This window comes from Rana temporaria, chromosome 2 (genome assembly GCF_905171775.1).
Source record: "Rana temporaria chromosome 2, aRanTem1.1, whole genome shotgun sequence".
Lineage (NCBI taxonomy): Eukaryota > Metazoa > Chordata > Amphibia > Anura > Ranidae > Rana > Rana temporaria.
Window position 1 is genome coordinate 475,274,153 of NC_053490.1, and position 19,900 is coordinate 475,294,052.

The window sequence follows — 19,900 nt, forward strand, 5'->3', positions numbered from 1 at the left end:
TGCTATCGGCAATAATCACTTCTGACAATTTTTGCTGACACCAAAAGAAAAAAGGTGACAGGGGAGAGAGCACCAGCTGATTGACAGTCTTGACTCTTTTCCTGTGTGCTGTCTGAAGGGTGTGCGTCCCTTCCCTCTAATTACCTCTCAGACCTCTCCTCACTGAGCTCCGCAGAATGTAACTTCAGCTTCCCGCCCCCTGCTTTCTGACCATTCAGACAAGCTGTATAAATTCTGCACTTTGAATTGATGTAGAGAAGCGAAGATTGCAAATACATGGGTCCAACATATGTAGGAAGATTTGTTTAATCTCTGGGGTTGATTTCCTAAAACAGGAGAGTACAAAATCTGGTGCAACTGTACATGGTAGCCAATCAGCTTCTAACTTCAACTTGTTCAGCTTGACAATAAAACCTTGACGTTGATTGATTTCTGTAGAGGTGCACCAGATTTTGCACTCTCCAGTTTTAGTAAATCAACCCCTCTCTGTATCACTTGAGTCCAGTGACTTCACTGGGTATATGGAAGGATTTACAACCACTTTAAGTGTAGATGTGCATTCAGCTAAAAGCCAATAACCCACCATCCCTTAATCTCTTTTTTTAACAAGGATATTTTTATTTTAATGCATATAGGGTGAATATCTCCCAAACTGTGCACGTTTAGAAGATATACATTTTGCCTACAGGTAAGCCTTATTATAAGCTCACCTGTAGGTAAAAACCACCAAGCGGACTTTACTACAGGTTTATTGCAATGCATGGTAACCCAAGCTTGCATGAATTGTGGTGCTATTAATTTTAAATAGCAACCTAACGCACTAATACAATGCACCTGTGCTGTTGTATGCTGTGCAGGGAAAGTAGTGCTGATATGGATTTTGGTTGGCTCTAGTGTGTTGGCAGCCCATTCAAATTATTGCACAAAAATGCGTGCAACGTAACACATGTTAACATGCAACATGCAAACCAGATCAGAAAGGTGCAAAAGGGGCTTTAGGGGTTTATTTATAAAAACTGACAAAAGATTTGCTTATAATATAGTCTCGCTATGCCGGATTTTAACCATATTATGTCTGTTTTAAATACAGGTACATAAAAGTGAGACACAGGTAAGTCTTTCAAACCGTGTTTGACATTCCAAGAACTCGAAAACGTTTTAAATGCAATTCAGCTATTTGCTTCACCCTTATATCCCAAATTACTTTTTTTTTATTTACATTGTGTTTCATCGCTTTCCAACAAAATGGCACAAAGTACAACCATATCTGTTTTGCACAACATCACACTAAGACAACAAGCAAAAAAAAGTTTCATACACTAAAGACCACATTCACCTGAAGAGTAAAAAAATAGTGCATTTGCATGCCAAATCTCTGCTTCTCCAAATTGGATTCTTAACACCAAGACCTATGCTAGTCTAATCAGTTTACAAACTCTACAGCCCACACAATTCTTTCATAATCTATCATTCTGAAGAAATCTCGCTCTAATTTAAAGGTGGGAAATGATTGTAAATTTAGGATTGCAGTCTATTTAAGACCTTTACATACTTGGGAGATAGGAAATTATACAGTATATGCATTTCCTTAACCAGGCTTGTGTGCATCCTATGGCTGCAGGCCTGGTCCTTGAATACAGACAGATTGGGGCTAGAGTGTGCCCTTCAAGCTAACACACTTGTTGGAAATACACAATAGCATTACATGGCACTACTGCAGCATGTAAAAGTTATTTGAAAAGCTATATTAAATAAGTATTTTAAATTGCAAGATTACATTTCTGAAGCATGTCATGGAACCCCTACTCTTTCAAACAACACAATTGTATATAAATACTAAAAAGTTTGTTAACCAGATTCCACCATCTTTAAGGGAGTTTACAGTCAGGCCTCGTACACACGACCGAGAAACTCGACGGGCGAAACACATCGTTTTTCTCGTCGAGTTCCTTGTTAGGCTGTCGAGAAACTCGACAAGCCAATTTTCTCCATTCCCGTCAAGGAAATAGAGAACATGCTCTCTTTTTGGCTCGTCAAGTTTCTCGTCAGTTTCCTCGACGAAAATGTACACACGACCGGTTTCCTCTGCAAAATATTTCTCCCAGCAAGTTTCTTGCTGGTCGTGTGTACGAGGCCTCACAGTAAAACATTGGATTGCGAGCATAATTAATTCCGGAAACATGCTTGTAATCCAAATTTCCCCATAAGAAATAATTGAAATTCAAATAATTTGTTCCACAAGTATTTATTCATAAGTCCTTCAGTTTATAGTCCATATAAAAAGATTATAGCAATGTGATAAATTGTGTAACCATAAAATCTCAATCCACAAACGGAAGCCTCCACAAGGGGATTAGAAGCAAAATCCAGCAGGAGCTACAGAGTATAAAAGAGAAGAGAGGCGCATCTAAGTGAAGCAATATGTTGTTAGATTTTGTACCATCATTAAATGTAACCATGATGCTACACTTAGAGGCACCTCTCTTCTCTTTTATACTCAGTTGTGACATGACACTACTTGTATCTCAAGACATCGCTTGTATATCAAGTCAAAATTTATTAAAAAAATGAGCTTGTCTTGCAAAATGCTCTCAAACCAAGTTACTCTCAAACCAAGGTTTTACTGTAATTTTACATTTGTATCCAATTCCTTGGTTGGGGTTTGTCCATTGCTTCTGTTCTTAAGATGAGGAAATCTTCAGGTAAGTACTCGGTATCATATTTTACCTGCTACCAAGCAGCCAGATCGATCATCTTTACAGCTGATCCCAAAGAAAGTAAAAAAGGTATAACATATGGAAGGCAAGAAAATTGAAAACCAATTCCCTTTATTTTCATATTTTTGTTTGTCTTAAGACATAAAAACGAAATCTTCAGAATAGATGGTAAACCTACCTTCCTGATCCGTTGTGATGGTGATAGATGTGTACTGTCTGGCAGACAAACTCAGCTCGGTAACTCCATTGACTGCCTCAACTTCAAATGTATAGTTGACATGAGATAAAAAGTCTAGGACGATGACAGAGGCATTGACCAGGCCAGAATGTTGAGGTACAAATCGAATTCCTCCACCACAAAGTTCACATTGGTTGATGTCTGCTCCACATTTTTTGCAGATCACATTGTAGACAAGGTCCTTTCTGCCACCGGTGTCGAAAGGCGGACTCCACTCCAGATAAAGAGCCGTTTCATTTATGTTGAAATTGACATTTCTTGGAGCTGAAGGAGGTTCTGCAAGCCAAAAAAAAAAACAATAGAGAAAATAACAAATGAGATCAATCTGGGTGACATCCCACCTCCGTGCACTTGTTTCGGGCACATAGCTTGATTTCCCAGTTGCAGTCTATGAAGCAATCATTCCTCCAATAATCAAGTCTTAGTTAGTAATCAGCCACCTACTGGGACGTTGCAAGCACTGCCAAGAGCACTTACTTCAGACCCTTATGAAATTGCATTTAGCTCTAGAAATCTAATGATTTAATTTAAAATGTGTTAAAAATTCATGTCTCCTTAACATCTCATCTATTTTGCAACTGAAAAGTAGCCAAGGCAAGCAATACAAAATAATCCCACACCATTGAGATAAAAGATCAAAGGTGGAATACAACAGGTGCTGCTTTCTTAATGGAGAAAGACAACCTCAAAGGCGTGTTATCATTTGGCATTCTAGAATTCTGTTGTAAGAAGAAATAATCATTTTGCCTCTGGTTTTAGTCAACCCGCATCTGACCTCCAAATGCATGTATAACATATTTAAAGCAAAAATAAATTTAAGCCACATAATCCTAGTTATTTTTATCCTTTTTTGCATAAGGTTTCATATGTCATATTGTCCTTTGCCTTGTTGAAAAATGTCAGATCTGACATTCCTAGTACTGACTAGTATGTGATAATGTGACAAGACGTAAAGTACACCTGTTGGCACTTCAAACATCCAATCACAATTACAAGTATGTAGGGGAACATAGGTGTATCTCTCTCTTTCACTCTGTCTTGCTTCACGCCTGTTAATACTTTTGTAAATGAGACCTAAAGTTACGTAATGTAGTTCTTCAGTAATATCTGATGTTTGAACATAAGGGATCAGCTATACATTCTGAACTCTCATCAAATACAGTGAATCTGATCCTTCCAGAGCTTACTGTGTCAGTTTGCTCAGTCAAGAAAGAACTGTGCAATTGTTAAATGTTGCCATCATGCTGCTCCCTTCCCTTTTGGGTCTCTGTGATCTACTGTATTTGCTGGAGTATAAGACTACCTTTTACACTTAAAAAAAAACTGGCCAAAAAGCAGGGGTCATCTTATACGCCGGGTCAGCTGCTCGGATGCCTGCTGGATGTGCGGTAATACTGTATGTAGCTTTGGCTACATACAGTATATACCGCTTAGCCAATCCCGGTGAGAAAGGTATTCAAATGAATACGGAGCCTGCTTGGATTGGAGTAACAACCTCTGCCAATCCGAGCAGGCTACATACAGTAGCCTGCTCGGATTGGCTTTGAGAGTCAGAGCATGGGCTGATGATGTTACAGCCTCTGCCAATCCAAGCAGGCTTTGTATTCATTATTAGAATACATTGCTCGCTGTGATTGGCTCCAGCAAGAGGGAAGAAGAATATGACTCCAGAAGGAAGAAATATGAAGCCTCGGAAGCCTCGGAAGGGGGGTCGTCTTTTACGGTGAGTACAGGCAAAAAATCTTCCTAACCTCCTGAGCGGTGTTCCCGAGTCTGACTCGGGGTGAGATTTTTTGTCTACTATCGGTAACCCTGAGTCAAACTTGGGCTCGCCTCGCTGGATCCACAGGCAGTGTTTACTTACCTTGTCCCTGGATCCAGCGATGCCACCGCGCTGTGTGAGCGAGCGGGACCTCGCTCGATTCACACAGTGCCTCTGTGTGCCGCCAATCTCCGTTCCATGCGACGTTACGACGCACAGGAGCGGAGAACAGCGCCAAATTCAAAAAGTTAAACAAACACATTACATACAGTATACAGTATACTGTAATCTTATAGATTACAGTACTGTATGTAAAAAACACACACACCCTTTGTCCCTAGTGGTCTGCCCAGTGCCCTACATGTACTTTTATATAATAAAAACTGTTCTTTCTGCCTGCAAACTGTAGATTGTCCATAACAACCAAAAGTGTCCCTTTATGTCAAAAATGGTTTTAGAGCAGCTAGAAAACAGCGATAATAAATTATAATCACTTGCAGAATTGTGCGATAGCGATTTGTGGGGAAATTCGTCATAAAAAAATAAAAGTAATGACAGCGACAATTCTGCAACTGAGCAAATTTCAGTGATTTTGAGTTGATTACATTATTGAATAATTTTTATTTTTATATTATTATTATTTGTTATAATTATTTATAATTATTTATTATATAATAATTTATAATTTTGTTTTAAAAAAAAATTCATACCCGGGATGCCTACTAGACTCTTGTTTGGTCAGATTTCAGTGAGTTATTCCTAAGAATTACAGGCCTACAGTATAAAACGCCAAATTTCCTTGCAAATAATGGTACCGCTTTCAGCACCTTTTTTCTGAAAGAATCATACCGCCAGGGAGGTTAAACAACTGTAAAATTAGGGGGTCGTCTTATACGCCTGGTCGCCTTATGCACCGGCAAATACAGGTACTTTGGTTGGCATGTTCCAGGACTATGTGGACCAGTTGGTACATTGTTACCACACTTACTCTGTATTAGGACCATTGCCAAGTTTGTGTTGTGTGTTACATTAGTGTACCTGTAAGTATACTGTGTGTGGTGTCTCCCCTTCCCCCTTTTTTGAATGACTTGGTTTCTCCCTTGCAGACATTCATGTGTTCACACATCTCCTGATGAAGCGAGCACTGACTTCTCGAAACGTGCCAAGAGAATTGTGCAAGAACCAATGTGTTATCAACCTATTGTGATGTGGAAAACCTATGTAACAGTTCATAAGCACATGCATATTTATTTATGAAAAATCTTTATATATTACTGTGAGCTTTTATGATGTTTATTTAATTAAAAAAAAATGTTTTAATCCTTAAGCGTATCTTACAAAGTTCTGTGGTAATTTGTTTGTTTTGGTTTGCTAGATACATAATCCAGACTGGAAGAGTAATAGACTATATCAGTACCCAATTATTTGAACAAAAATATTAAAAATACATAAATTTTATTTGTACAAAATTGTTACAATGGCATAGATGTAGGATGTGTGATAAAACAGCAATTCATGATTACCTCAACAGACAGTAAGTTATACAAACATGTCTGACTGGTCACATAGTAGCCTCAGCCGAATGCTGAAGGAATATGAATCACAATGTATTGTATATCCTCAACATGTTTCTCTGCAGAGGCCGCTTCTTCAGGAGGTGTTATATATAGTATCATCTACAACAAAGCCAACATTTCATTTTACCAATGTATCAAAAAATCATAGTGAGGGGAATAGTGTCACTGAATGCTTACCCAGGAGAGACCAGAGCCCAGATGGCAGTCAAGGTAGGGATGCCACTGGGGCTCCCTCACAGCGGACATGAATTGCTGTTTTATCATACATTGTGCATTTGTGTATTTTTAACAATTTTGTACAAATTAAATGTATATATTTTTACAATTTTTGTTCAATAATAGATAGTCCATTAATCGTCCTACTGGGGGTTCTCTAGGGGTCACCCCTAGTTACTCTTCCCTAATATCCAATTTAGGATGATGGTACCTCTATAACCTTTTAAACATGTACACAATTAGAGGCTTACATGCTTTATAAACCAGATTGGAAAATCAAATTAAAAGTGCAACAAATTTACATTGAATTTATTATCAAAAACATACTTAAAGGTGAATATCCATTCAACTTTTTAAATCGGGGCGAACATACTTCCCAAAAGAGGGCCTTCAGGAGGTTACAGAAGAGCTGTAGGATGAAGGAGAGTGATACCATGGCTGCATGTCTTGGCTCTTATAGAAGAATCAGACCATATTTGAAAGGACTCCAGTAAATGCCTGTACACACGATCAGACCTTTGTCCGACTAAAATCACATCGGAATTCCTACGGAATTCCATCGGAGTAAAAGAGAACATGATCTCTATCTAAACTCCGATGGAATTCATCAGAATTTCCGATTGAATTACTCCGATGGTTGGAATTCCCGATGGAAAAAGTCTGTCAGACTTTTTCCATCGGAAATTCCGAGCGTGTTTACAGGGCTTTAGGGTTAAAACCACCAGTGAACATACAGTATACTGTATATGTCAGACAGATATTAGATTTTTTTTAATTAAGCAAACTTTTTACTAATATGGACAATTTAAACTGATGATTACTGAGCTAAAATGCATTATCCGAGATTACGTTTAGTGAAACCTGCCTGTTAAAATAGTAGATCAGGATATAAAGGCAACAGAAATCACACCCATTATTATTATTATCCTATCTTCCAAATGTCTCTATTGGGTAGAAAGACCACCCATCAATAGCCTATTCATTGCATTGAGCTTGTTAGTAGATTTCATTTTTCATTGCAGTGGGCTAGTTCAATTTTTGCAGCTCAGGTAGCCAATCCAAATGGGCATCCCTCTATCTATACCAAGCATTCACATTTCAAATGGCTCAATACTTCACTGGCTGCATGCTTATTCTTGATCAGTGACGCAATAAGCAGCAAAGCAAGGTTATAGCTGAATGCACCTTTAAAGCGGTTGTATACCCAGATTTGACACTTTTACCTACAGGCAATCTTATAATAAGGCTTACCTGTAGGTACAATTAATATCTTCTAAACCTGTACGGTTCAGGAGATATTCCCTTTGCTTGCAGCAGCTGACGTCAGCGGTGTATGCGCTCTGAATGCCCGGCAGAAGGACCGGCAGACGCTGCCGGACCTTGCCGGGAAGAAAACTCCTGTGATGTCATCGCACCTCTGGCCACTCACAGCGCCGGAGCCATGAACCTGAAAGACACACAGAGGACAAGATGTCAGCTCCCTTGGCGTGGACCGGGACCCAATATGGGGGCTTCGTTCTGAGGTAAGTATTTCATAATGAGCTAGTATGTGCTGCACCTATATGCCTTTGCCTTGCAGGGTTTTGTTTTGTTTTTTTAGAGTGCAGGGGCCGGATTCAGAAAAGAGATACGCCGGCGTATCCCCTGATACGCCGTCGTATCTCTGAGTCCGGCGGTCGTATCTATGCGCCTGATTCATAAAATCAGGTTATGCATAGATATCCCTAAAATCCGACAGGTGTAAGTGACTTACACCGTCGGATCTTAGGCTGCAATCTCACGCTGGCTGCTAGGTGGCGCTTCCGTTTGTTTACGTGAGGAATATGCAAATGAGGAGTTACGCCGATTCAGAAACGAATGACCGCCCGGCGCCTTTTTTTTACGTCGTTTGCGTTAGGCTTTTTCCGGCGTATAGTTACCCCTGCTATATGAGGGGTAGCTAATGTTAAGTATGGCCGTCGTTTCCGCGGCGAGTTTTGAATTTTTTACGTTGTTTGCGTAAGTCATTCGCGAATACGGCTGGACGTAATTTATGTTCACGACGCAAGCATGACGAGTTGCCGACGTCATTTGGAGCATGCGCACTGGGATTCAGTTGCGGCCGGCGAATGCGCAGTTTGTTCGGCGTGGGGACGCGCATCATTTAAATGATACACGCCCCCTACCCGCCGAATTTGAATTCCGCCGGGTGGATTTACGCTACGCCGCCGCAACTTTACAGGCAAGTGCTTTGTGAATACAGCACTTGCCTGAAAAACTTGCGGCGGCGTAACGTAAATGAGTTACATTACGCCAGCAGAAAGATCCGCTGATCTTTCTGAATCTGGCCCCAGGTATACAACCGCTTTAAATAAACATTAAATGGCAGCTTTTATATTTGTGTCCTGTCAGGGTCCTTTTAGGGAGCCAAATTATACAGAGAAGCCAGCCGAGATTCACATTGCCTTACAAATAATATTATATGCATACACTAGCTATTTTGGCAGATGTCTGAGTTGCTGAATTGCCCGTTAGGGCCCATTTATCAGGCCCTTTATGTCTACCTACATACTGTTATTCTGCATACTGTACTAAGGTCTTTTAGTTCTGTTGATGCAGTGAACAATCTTTACTAATAAAGACATCTTGTCATGCTAAAGCTTGAAGCCTCGGCTGATCGGTATTAATCAGAGAGATCTGAATCCATACTATGCAGCCAAATAGAATTTAATGTGTTGAACAGCCTTGACAGTAGCTGCACAAAATGTAATTCACCAAGCATGACACTGAGAATATAAGCAAAAATGTGTTTTAACTGTTTATCAGATTAATGTCGAAAGTGGGAACTAAAATGACTTTATTAATGAAGTCCAGTGTAATCATCAGTCAGTAATATCAGCTTGGATGGTGACAAAAGTGAAATGTGTTGATTAACTAAGTAATTAAAATGTGTTCCACATTCTGTGTAATTTCTCACACTTTATAATGTGTATGGTGATAAATTAAAGAGGACAGCGAAAAAAATCATGAGAAATTAATTGTTGTATAGAAGGTATGTGAAAATGTTACAATAATTAAGTATGTATCTTTTTCCAAGAGCACCTGTCAGCACCAGACAATGGAGAGGCGGCATAATATATTGCGTCTTACCAGCTCTTAGGCCTCGTACACACGGCCGAGGAACTCGACGTGCCAAACACATCGAGTTCCTCGGCCAGTTCAGCACTGAAGCCGCCGAGGAGCTCGGCGGGGCGAGAGCTCCCATAGAACAACGAGGAAATAGAGAACATGTTCTCTATTTCCTCGCCGAGCTCCTCGTCGGCTTCCTCGGCCGAAAGTGTACACACGGCCGGGTTTCTCGGCAGAATTCAGCCAGAAACTCGGTCGGAAGCTGAATTCTGCCGAGGAAACTGGTCGTGTGTACGAGGCCTCAGATGTGGTATTGTGTTGAATTTCTTTTTTCTTTTTTAACCTTTTATTTTTATCTGTTGAGCATGCCAGTAAAACACAACGTGTCCTATGGTGACAACACTCACACATTGTTCTGTATCTATGGAGGAGCAGTGTTGTTACCCTAGGACAGTACTAACGAACACCTACCTTTCTCCATAACATAGAGGGGAGGTGTTCTGCAGTCCATAAAGATAACAAAGGAATTGATAAGAGTGCAGCAGAGCAGTACAGCACAGGATGATATTTGCTCATAAGCTTTCGGGCAGGATCAACAGCTATTTTTTTGTAAAAATTGTGGGCCAGATCCACAAAAGGGATACGCCGGCGTATCTACTGATACACCGTCGTATCCCTGTTTCTATCTATGCGACTGATGCACAGAATCAGTTACGCATAGATATTCCTAAGATCCGGCAGGTGTAATAGTTTTACACTGTCGGATCTTAGGATGCAGTACCTCGGCCGCCGCTGGGGGCATTTCTCGTCGAAATTCCGCGTCGGGTATGCAAATTGGCACTTACGGAGATCCACGAAGCGGTTTCCCTTCGTGAAGTCTCCTTAAGTTGTTAGTTTGCAAACGCAAAATTAGGGCTACTTTTACAAAGTGTAAAGTTAGTACACCATGTAAAAGTAGACCCTTCTTTCCCGCGACGCTGTTAAATTTTTTTGTTTATTTTTTTATTCCCGCCGCATCTCTTTTTTTTCCCGACGCAACTTTTTTTCCCCGGCGCGATTCACAAAACTCGGCGTAACGTAACTTCGCGCAAAGCACGTTGGGAAAATCGCGTCGGGAGCATGCGCAGTACGTCCGGCGCGGGAGCGCGCCTAATTTAAATGGGACTCGCCCCATTAGATTGGGCACGCCTTGCGCCGGACACATTTAAGTTACACAGCCGAAAATTTCTAGGTAAGTGCTTTGTGGATCGGGCACTTAGGTAGAATTTTTTTTAAGTTAAGCCCGCTGGCTGTGGATCTGGCCCTGTGTACTTAAGCGCTGATGTGAACCAAAAATGTTAAAATTTAAAAAGATAAATAAATGATTAAAGCCGCAACTATTTCAAAAGTGTACTGATATCACCATATAGTGCTGAATTAATAAAGTAATAAAGTAATAATGTGCTAAAATCAACCTTCCAATATTACATAAACGTATACAAATTCCAATGGCATAAAAACAATAGGTGTACAATTAAATTACAGCCATGAAAGTCCAATGTGTGAATCAAGATAGATGTGTGTGTTTTTTCCAATTAATTGTTAGGTGAGCAGTACACTGACTAACTGTTGGTGGTGAATAGTTGTTCACATATTGGACTTTCATGGCTGTAATTTTTTTGTACACCTATTGTTTTTATGCCATTGGAATTTGTATACGTTTATGTAAAATTGGATGGTTGATTTTAGCAATTTTTTTGTACTTCTCAAACAAAACACTTTCAATTGTATATTTAATAGGCCAAAATAGAGCAAACAAAATAAACTGATTGTAAGGCTTTATATATACTTTAAACTTAAACTACGGAGGTCTGTAAAGATAAAGAAAAACCATGATGACTAAGGCCTCGTACACACGCACGGTTTTATCAGCCAGAAACAGCAAGAAAACTGCTGGCAGAGCTTTCTTGCCGAGTACACCGTGCGTGTGTATGAGGCTTTTAGGTTTCTCGTCAAGAAAACTGCCCAGAATCTCGATGAGAAAAATAGAGAACCTGCTCTCTATTTTCTCGTTGTGATTTTTAGCAGTGTTTTCCTGCCGAGAAACCCGAGCGTGTGTATACTTGCCTCTCCATGGAAACCCGTGCATGCTCTAAATGACTTTGACGCATTTGCGGTAGCTTCCAAGGCATAGGTAGGGTGAAGCAAGATGGCGGCGACATTGAATGTGACGAGCGCATGCTCGTCGTAGTCGATGACGTCACCACGTTTGTGCCATTCAAAAGAGCGGCGGTTCTTTTGAATGGTGTGTACACTCGGCCGGCAAGAAAATCTTGCCAGGAATCTTGTCAGGAAAAACAACGTTTTTTTCCTGACGGGAATCCCGGCCGTGTGTACAGGGCTTTAGGGTCTGTTTTGATTCAGTTACCTTTTTAGGTTAATATGTTAGTGAATAGTTGTTTTACAGTATGCCTGTTTATTACTTAATGTATATAATCTTTATTTTACAAGTAAAGATCCCATTGGACAACATAGCATCTTGAGGCATTCCTTTGTCTGATGAAAACTTCAGGCAGAGCTGGCCGATATTGGACAAGTCAAGTCTGTGAGCCATATAACTTCATATAAAGATCAAATTTAGTTGTTGATTTTAACAGTTTGTAAAGAGATGAGGGAAACCATGAAAATGGGCCTAGAACTATACTTGCAGTCTTAACGAAAATATTTATTTACACCAATCAGCCATAACATTATGACCACCCACCCAATATTGAGTAGGTCTCCCTTTTGCTGCCAAAACAGCCCTGACACAGTGAAGCATGGATGCCACCAGACCTCTGAAGGTACACCGTGATATCTGGCACCAAGCTATTAGTAGCAAATCTTTAAGACATGTTAGCTGAGAGTTGGGGACTCCATGGATTGGACTTGTTTTTCCAGCACATCACATAGATGCTCAACTGGATTGAGATGTGAAGAATTTAGAGACTAGGTTAACAATCTGTACCTCATTGTTGTGTTCCCCAAAGCATTCTTGAATCATTTTTGCAGTGTGGCAGGGAGAGTTATCCTGCTAAAAGAAGCCATTGCCATAGGTGGTAAGGGTCAAAGTAACATCCACATGATGGCAGGACCCAAGGTTTCCAAGCAGAATATTGTCTAAAGCATCACACTGCCTCTGCTGGCCATCCACATTATGTATAAGAAAATGTGATTGATCAGACCAAGCCACCTTCTTCCCATGTCTTGTGATCCAGATCTGATGCTCACCTGCACATTGTAAGCGCTGTTAGCTGTTGACATGGGTCAGCTTGGGCACCCTGACTAGATAATCAATGTTATTCACATAACTGTCAGTAATCTTAATGTTAAGGCTGATCTATGCATTAAGGTAAAAAAAACCTTCTGAGGTGCAGAATCCGCCCAGCCCCCCCCCCCCTTATTTGTACCTGAGCCCGATACAGCAATGTGCATGAGAGCAGCGTCTCTCATTGCTGTCTCCCTCCCCACTGGGCAGATTGATAGCATGGGGAGCCATTGGCTCCCACCTCTGTCAATTACATGATGTCACGAGGAAGAGGGGGTGGGGGCGGGCCGACCCACCCACTTTGTGTTAATAGACACCAGGAGCAAACCAGTATGGATGCCCCCATAAAAACTGTCTTTCCATGGGGACATTCAGTGAAGAGGAGCCTGGAACACCAGCGGGGGACCCCACAAAAAGAGGATTTGGGCTACTCTGTGCAAAACCATTGCACAGAGCAGGTAAGTATAACATGTTTGTTGTTAAAAAAAAATTATACTGCATTATACTGCGGCAGGTTCACACGATCCCACGAGTCGGCGAAGCTGTTTGTCGGCACCTTTAAGTGGAATAGCAGGCACGCGTGCACCGCCGGAGGCGTGCGTGCCGCTGCACTGCGAGAGTGCCGATGCTCATAACCGGCGGTCGCGATGACCAACAGCCACGCTCAATCGTGGGCACGAGAGGCAGAACAGGGACGTGTGTGTATAAACACACACATCCCTGTTCTGTGAGGAGAGGAGATGCAGATCGTGAGTTCCTACTGGCTGGGAATCACGATCTGTCATCTCCTATAGTGAGTCCCCTCCCCCCACAGTTAGAACACACACTAGGGAACACAGTTAACCCCTTGATTGCCCCCTAGTGTTAACCCCTTCCCTGCCAGTGACATTTCTACAGTAAACAGTGCATTTTTATAGCACTGATCGCTGTATAAATGCCAACGGTCCCAAAAATGTGTCAAAAGTGTCCGTTATAATGTCGCAGTCTCAATAAAAATTGCAGATCGTCGCCATTACTATTAAAAAAAAAAATTATAATAAAAACGACATAAATCTATCCCCTATTTTGTAGACCTGTACATCCCTTTGAATTTTCCGCCTAGTAGGCGTGCCCACAACATGTCGCAGGACCGGAAAACTCGATGTTCGCCAGTGGCCCGCAATGGTGACACGAAGAGGCAGAACAGGGAAATGTAAACAAGGCATTTCCCTGTTTTTCCTAGCAACATGACAGAGATCTACTGCTCCCTGTCATCAGGAACAATGATCTCTGTCATGTTGTAGTGAGACCATCCCCCCTACAGTTAGAACACATCCTTAGGACTCACTTAACCCCTTGATCGCCCCCTAGTGTTTAACCCCTTCCCTGCCAGTGTCATTTCTACAGTAATCAGTGGCTATTTGTAGCTCTGATCACTGTATAAATGACAATGGTCCCAAAATAGTGTCAAAAGTGTCCGATGCGTCCGCCATAATGTCGCAGTCCAGATAAAAATTGCAGATCGCCAACATTACTAGTAAAAAAAAAAAAATAATAAAAATGCCATAAATCTATCCTCTATTTTGTAGATGCTATAACTTTTGTGCAAACCAATCAATATACACTTATTGCGATTTTTTTTACCAAAAATATGTAGAAGAATACATATCGACCTAAACTGGGGAAGAATTTTTTTTTTATATATTTTGGGGGATATTTATTATAGCAAAAAGTACAAAATATTGTGGGTTTTTTTGTTGCTCATTTTTTCTTAATAGCGCAAAAAAATAAAAACCGCAGGGATGATCAAATACCACCAAAAGAAATCTCTATTTGTGGAAAAAAAAGGACGTACATTTTGTTTGGGTACAACATCGCATGACCGCGCAATTCTCAGTTAAAGCGACGCAGTGCCGTATTGCAAAAAATGGCCTGGTCATTGATCAGCCAAATCTTCCGGGGCTGAAGTGGTAATGCCACTTTAATGGTTTTTTAACAAGTACATACCTACGTTAATTTGTCTTTAAGCAATATGAAAACTACAGGCATTTATCTTTTGAAAACGGAAGGTCAGTTGGCTGTGTATCCCATACCAGTTTTATAGCATACATTTTACTGACCTGCACCCTAACAAAGGCATGGCCAAATACCCTGACAAGCTTAGAGTTTCAAAAATCTCTCAGACAGTGTTAAATGTAGTGCTTTGCAAGTGCTTTGCATCAATATATGCTAACGGTAGTAACAACAGACTTCTCAGTCTGTTAGTGAAGATGCCAGCCCACACTTGGCACATTTGCTAAGTGATTTTGACATTCAATAATGACTTTGTGTGTTATTCCTGAATACTGATATTCGCTAACCAAAAGTCTTCCAAGTTGGATTTTAGCAAACAGAAACATTCAGGAACATATAAAAGAATCAGAATTAAAAAGGATAAGTACTCAAAAAGTGAAGAACTGATGTCTTATACAGAAAAAAAGGTTTCTTTTGTCTGAAAAGTACCTTAAGTATTCTCCTTTTTACCTTTCTGGAAAAAGTGGGGCAATAACTGACATGTGATGATGCCATGTCTTACATGAGATTTAGAGTGAGATTTGGTCAAACCATTAATGTGCTGCTCACTGCTGGAAAGGAAGCTGTAACTGATGACCTACAGTGAAGTCATCTCTCTGCTTTCTGTTGAACTGTGCTTGCCCCTTCTCCTGCTACTTCTTATGCCCCGTACACACAATCAGAAGTTCCGTCGGGATAAACCCAGACAAATTTTTCTGACGGAATTCTGTTCAAGCTGTCCAGCATACGCACTGTCACACCAAATTCCGACCGTCCAAAAACATGGTGACGTACAACACTACGATGAGCTGAGAAAAATTAAGTTCAATGCTTCCGAGTATGCGTCAACTTGATTCTGAGCATGCATGTTTTTTTCTCCAGATGAATGGAATTTCCGAATTTTTTTTCATCGTAAAAAAAAGAGAACATGTTCTCTTTCTAAGTCCATCGGAATTTCCGATGGAAAAACTCAGATGGGGCACACACACGGTCGGAATATCCAATGAAAAAATTCCGTCTGACTTTTTCCATCGGAAATTCCAATCATGTGTACAAGGCATTAGTCAGTACTTCACCAGTCATTACAACAGTACTTTTACGTTGTATGAATGTCCTACTAATATGACCGTCTGACACAGAGCTACAGTGCAAAACAAGACATGATAAAATCAGTAAATGGGGAAAATATCAGCTGTGAGGGCAATGCTGAAGACTATTCATTGGCACTCCAGTTGCCCTTTGTACACACAGGTTCTAAAGTACAGGTATTCTTTAAACAGGAATGTCACTTCATTTCACCTCCCTGCATTTTCATTTGATTTTCAGTCTTCGGCTTTTTATCCTGAATTAGCACAGTCACCCATTCAATCCAGCATTGTCCTGCTGAGATTTGCTGATGTCCCACCACATAACAGGTCCCATGCTGCCATTTTGCTCTCTGATATTGTTGGGAGCCGATTTTATCTTCTGGGATCATGCACTAGACCCCAAAGACACACGCCGGGTCTACCCTCCTCCAACCTCTCTATGTAAGCAAAAGTCTCCTGGGATATCTGCCATCGATATCTCAGGAAGCTGTACAGAAGAAGTACATGTTATTCTTGCCTAGGTAAGAATGAAGGCGGGCTAGTCCAGAGAAATCAAGAAAATAAAAATAAAATAAGAATGAAAGAAAATGAGAGGGTAAGGATTCAGATGATGCAAAGTGCATTAGGGGAGTGAAAAAACACTTTAACCACTTCAATACAGGGCATTTTCATCCCCTTCCTGCCCAGCCCAATTTTCAGCTTTTAGCGATGTCACACTTTGAATTACAATTGTGTGGCCATGCGACGTTGTACCCAAATTCATCGACGTTGTACATAAATTTAGTGATCACCTCTGCGTCTTTTATTTTTTGCACTATAAACAAAAAAAGAGTGACAATTTTGAAAAAAACACTATTTTTTTTTTTTTTTGCTATGATAAATATCCCCAAAAACACACAAAGATCCACATCCCTGCTCTGTGAAGAGAAATCGGGACCACAGTGATGCGCGGAAGAAAATACATCATATATCGTCCGCACGGAGGGAGGGAGGGTTCCTGCCGCCGTCATTCTACAATATGGTGGTAGGGAACTGGCTAAGTAAGTGAGATACTAAAACAAGAGAGTGGAAAATCTGGTGCAGCTCTGCATAGACACCAATCAGCTTCCAGGTTTCTTTGTCAAAGAGTAATTGAACAAGCTGAAGTTAGAAGCTGATTGGCTACCATGTACAGCTGCACCAGATTTTGCAATCTCCAGTTTTAGTAAATCAACCCCATAATGTTGGCTTTGCATTGCTGCAAGTAAAACAGTATGGTGGTCCAGAGAAGGTTGAGTTAAGGGACAAATCTAAACAGCACTAAATATAAATGTAAATTAAGTCCACTTTTATATTCACCATGTAGATATGGCAAACTCTATTTATGTGAATATTATACAGTATGTATATTCATTATTCTAATCCTTTTAAATATACAACATGTGAGGAATTATACTTGCGACACAGACTTTGAAATCCAGGGACATTTTCTGGAGCAAATATTTCAAGGGGCAAGCTGTCCTAACTTGGCTCCATCCCTGGAAATTGGCAACCATCACCAGCTTAGTATTTATGCTTACATAGATATATTTGCACATTTAGATAAAGCAGTGCAAACAAATGCAGAACAGCTCTAGAAAGCCCGGGACAGAAAACATTGTGTACTTGTTTATTCAGCTCAGGGAAAGAAAATACAAATTGAATTCTCCACTGTAATATTTGTTTCTTGGCAGCTAACACCTTACTTTGTCCAACCAAGGTGTCAAAATATTTGCTCCTCTGCAGATGAGAAGTATACAATGATATTTCCAGATGTATATATTATGCTGTCTTGTTCTTTGTATACAAAACATTGATTATCTAACTCTGCATCTGACAGGCCTAGGTCACTCCAGTCAAGTTCTCCTCGAAAGAAATGTAATGGAATATTTGTCTGTAGAAAAGAAGAAAAGTGTCCATATGCCATCGGTTTTCAAACAAGCCTCTTTCCTTTTACTGAGTAAAAGGAACTGACTCACACCTTACTGTTAAGGTTTAGTGATACTGGGCCAGATTCACAAAGCACTTACACCGGCGTATCTAGAGATGCGCTGCGTAATTGTAAATATGCGCCGTGCGTATCTATGCGCCGTATCCTCAAAACGAGACATGCCGGAAAACCAGCTTTTTCCGACCAACGTAAAAAGATTACACCGGCGCATCGTGGGGCGTAAAAATACGCTAGACACACTATTGTTTTGCTAGTCAAATATGCAAATGAGGGAGATACGGCGATCCACAAAAGTACGTTTGTGAAGCGCAGGCTACGCCCTGTGCGCATCAGCAGTTTGTCCGGCGTAAAGTTACCCTTTATAAAAGCAGGCTTAACTTTGCACCAGACGTGTGCAGGTCAGCTAAAGCAACACCGTTAGGGACGAGCTGAACACACACACTTGCAGGACAACAATCTGTCTGCCAACATGCCAGGGGCATCCATGCTCATAGCTATACTAGTGACTTTAGAGGCGCGCAGAAGGAGGAGGGAACGGAGGAGGAGAAGGAGGGCACAGGAGAGGATATTCCGCACACGCATAGACGTCTTTGGCATGCCTGCTTCTGAGGTGTTTCGCATCTTCAGATTCAGCCCTGAAGCCATCGTGGAATTAACTCACATGCAGTGGAGCCACTCATCAAGGTCCTGGCAACACTGCATTTCCTTGCTACTGGCTCTTTTCAGCGCACAAGTGGAGTGGTGGCTGGGATGGCACAATCCTCCATTAGCAGATGTGTGCACCAGGTTGTCCCACCCAGGAGGACCTGCGGATGAAGACAATGCGTGAATTCTACAGAATTGCACAATTCCCAGGCACCGTGGGGGCCATTGATTGCACACATGTGGCACTACAGCCCCCCCGTGAGACAGAGCACATGTACCGCAATCGGAAGCACTGGCTTTCCATCAACGTACAGGTGATAGTCGATGCCCAATACCTCATATGGCACGTCCGTGCCAAACACCCAGGATCCAGCCATGACAGCTACATATACCGTCAAAGCAACATCCCAAGAGAATTTGAACAGAACGTGTACGGGGACAGCTGGCTGGTTGGTGAGTGACATGGGTGTCAGGCATGACTGCCCCCCCCCCATGATGCAGACATCCCGAGGGGCACATGCACGACTAACATCCTCCTGTCTTTTACCTTCCAGGTGACTCAGCATATGCACTTGGACCCCATCTCATGACTCCATTCCGGAACCCCCAAACCCCAGGAGAGGAAAGATACAATGAAGCACACATACGTACCCGTGCAGTGGTGGAACGCACATTTGGCCTCCTGAAGTCCCGCTTCCGATGCCTGGATAAGTCTGGGGGTACCCTGTTGTATTCCCCAAACTTCGTGTGCCAGATCATCGGTGCATGTTGCATGCTGCACAACTTTGCTGTGAGAATGGGCCTGGAGATTGACCTACGTGATGACCTGACCCCCGAACCAGACAATCCCCCCCCCGACCAAGGGTACCCCGTCTTCTGAGGGAGCAACAGTCAGGAGACGCCTCGCAGAAGGCATCTTTGCACGTTAAACACACACATTAATCATGGCACCAGTAGAATGCATGCATGCACACCACTGTGGTCCCTAGCACACACACCCCACATCCTCATCGAATTGGATTAGACCAAAGTACACCGCACGATACTAGGGAGCAGCAACGCCCCGCCAAGGCTCCAATTATGTCACTGTACATTTATACACCATTCACATGGACCTGGGATCACTTCTCCCTGGTCCTGGGGATCCCTTCTCCACCAAAACTGAGGGTGACACCCCTTTTCTGGCAGGAATGTCACCCCCACATTCATACATCATTCACAAACATAAAACAAATCATAATCACAGTAAAAACCCCCAAAAAA

At 41.6% G+C, this 19,900-nt stretch overlaps 1 protein-coding gene across 1 annotated transcript in view; it reads right to left on the reverse strand.

Annotated features, from left to right (window-relative positions):
• Positions 1–19,900, reverse strand: part of LOC120928350 (ephrin type-A receptor 6-like) — a 566,085-nt gene that overhangs the window by 14,710 nt on the left and 531,475 nt on the right. The window contains exon 5 of the mRNA XM_040339448.1: positions 2,896–3,231. Within this exon, the coding sequence (XP_040195382.1) occupies positions 2,896–3,231 (336 nt within the window). The remainder of the gene's footprint in view (positions 1–2,895; positions 3,232–19,900) is intronic.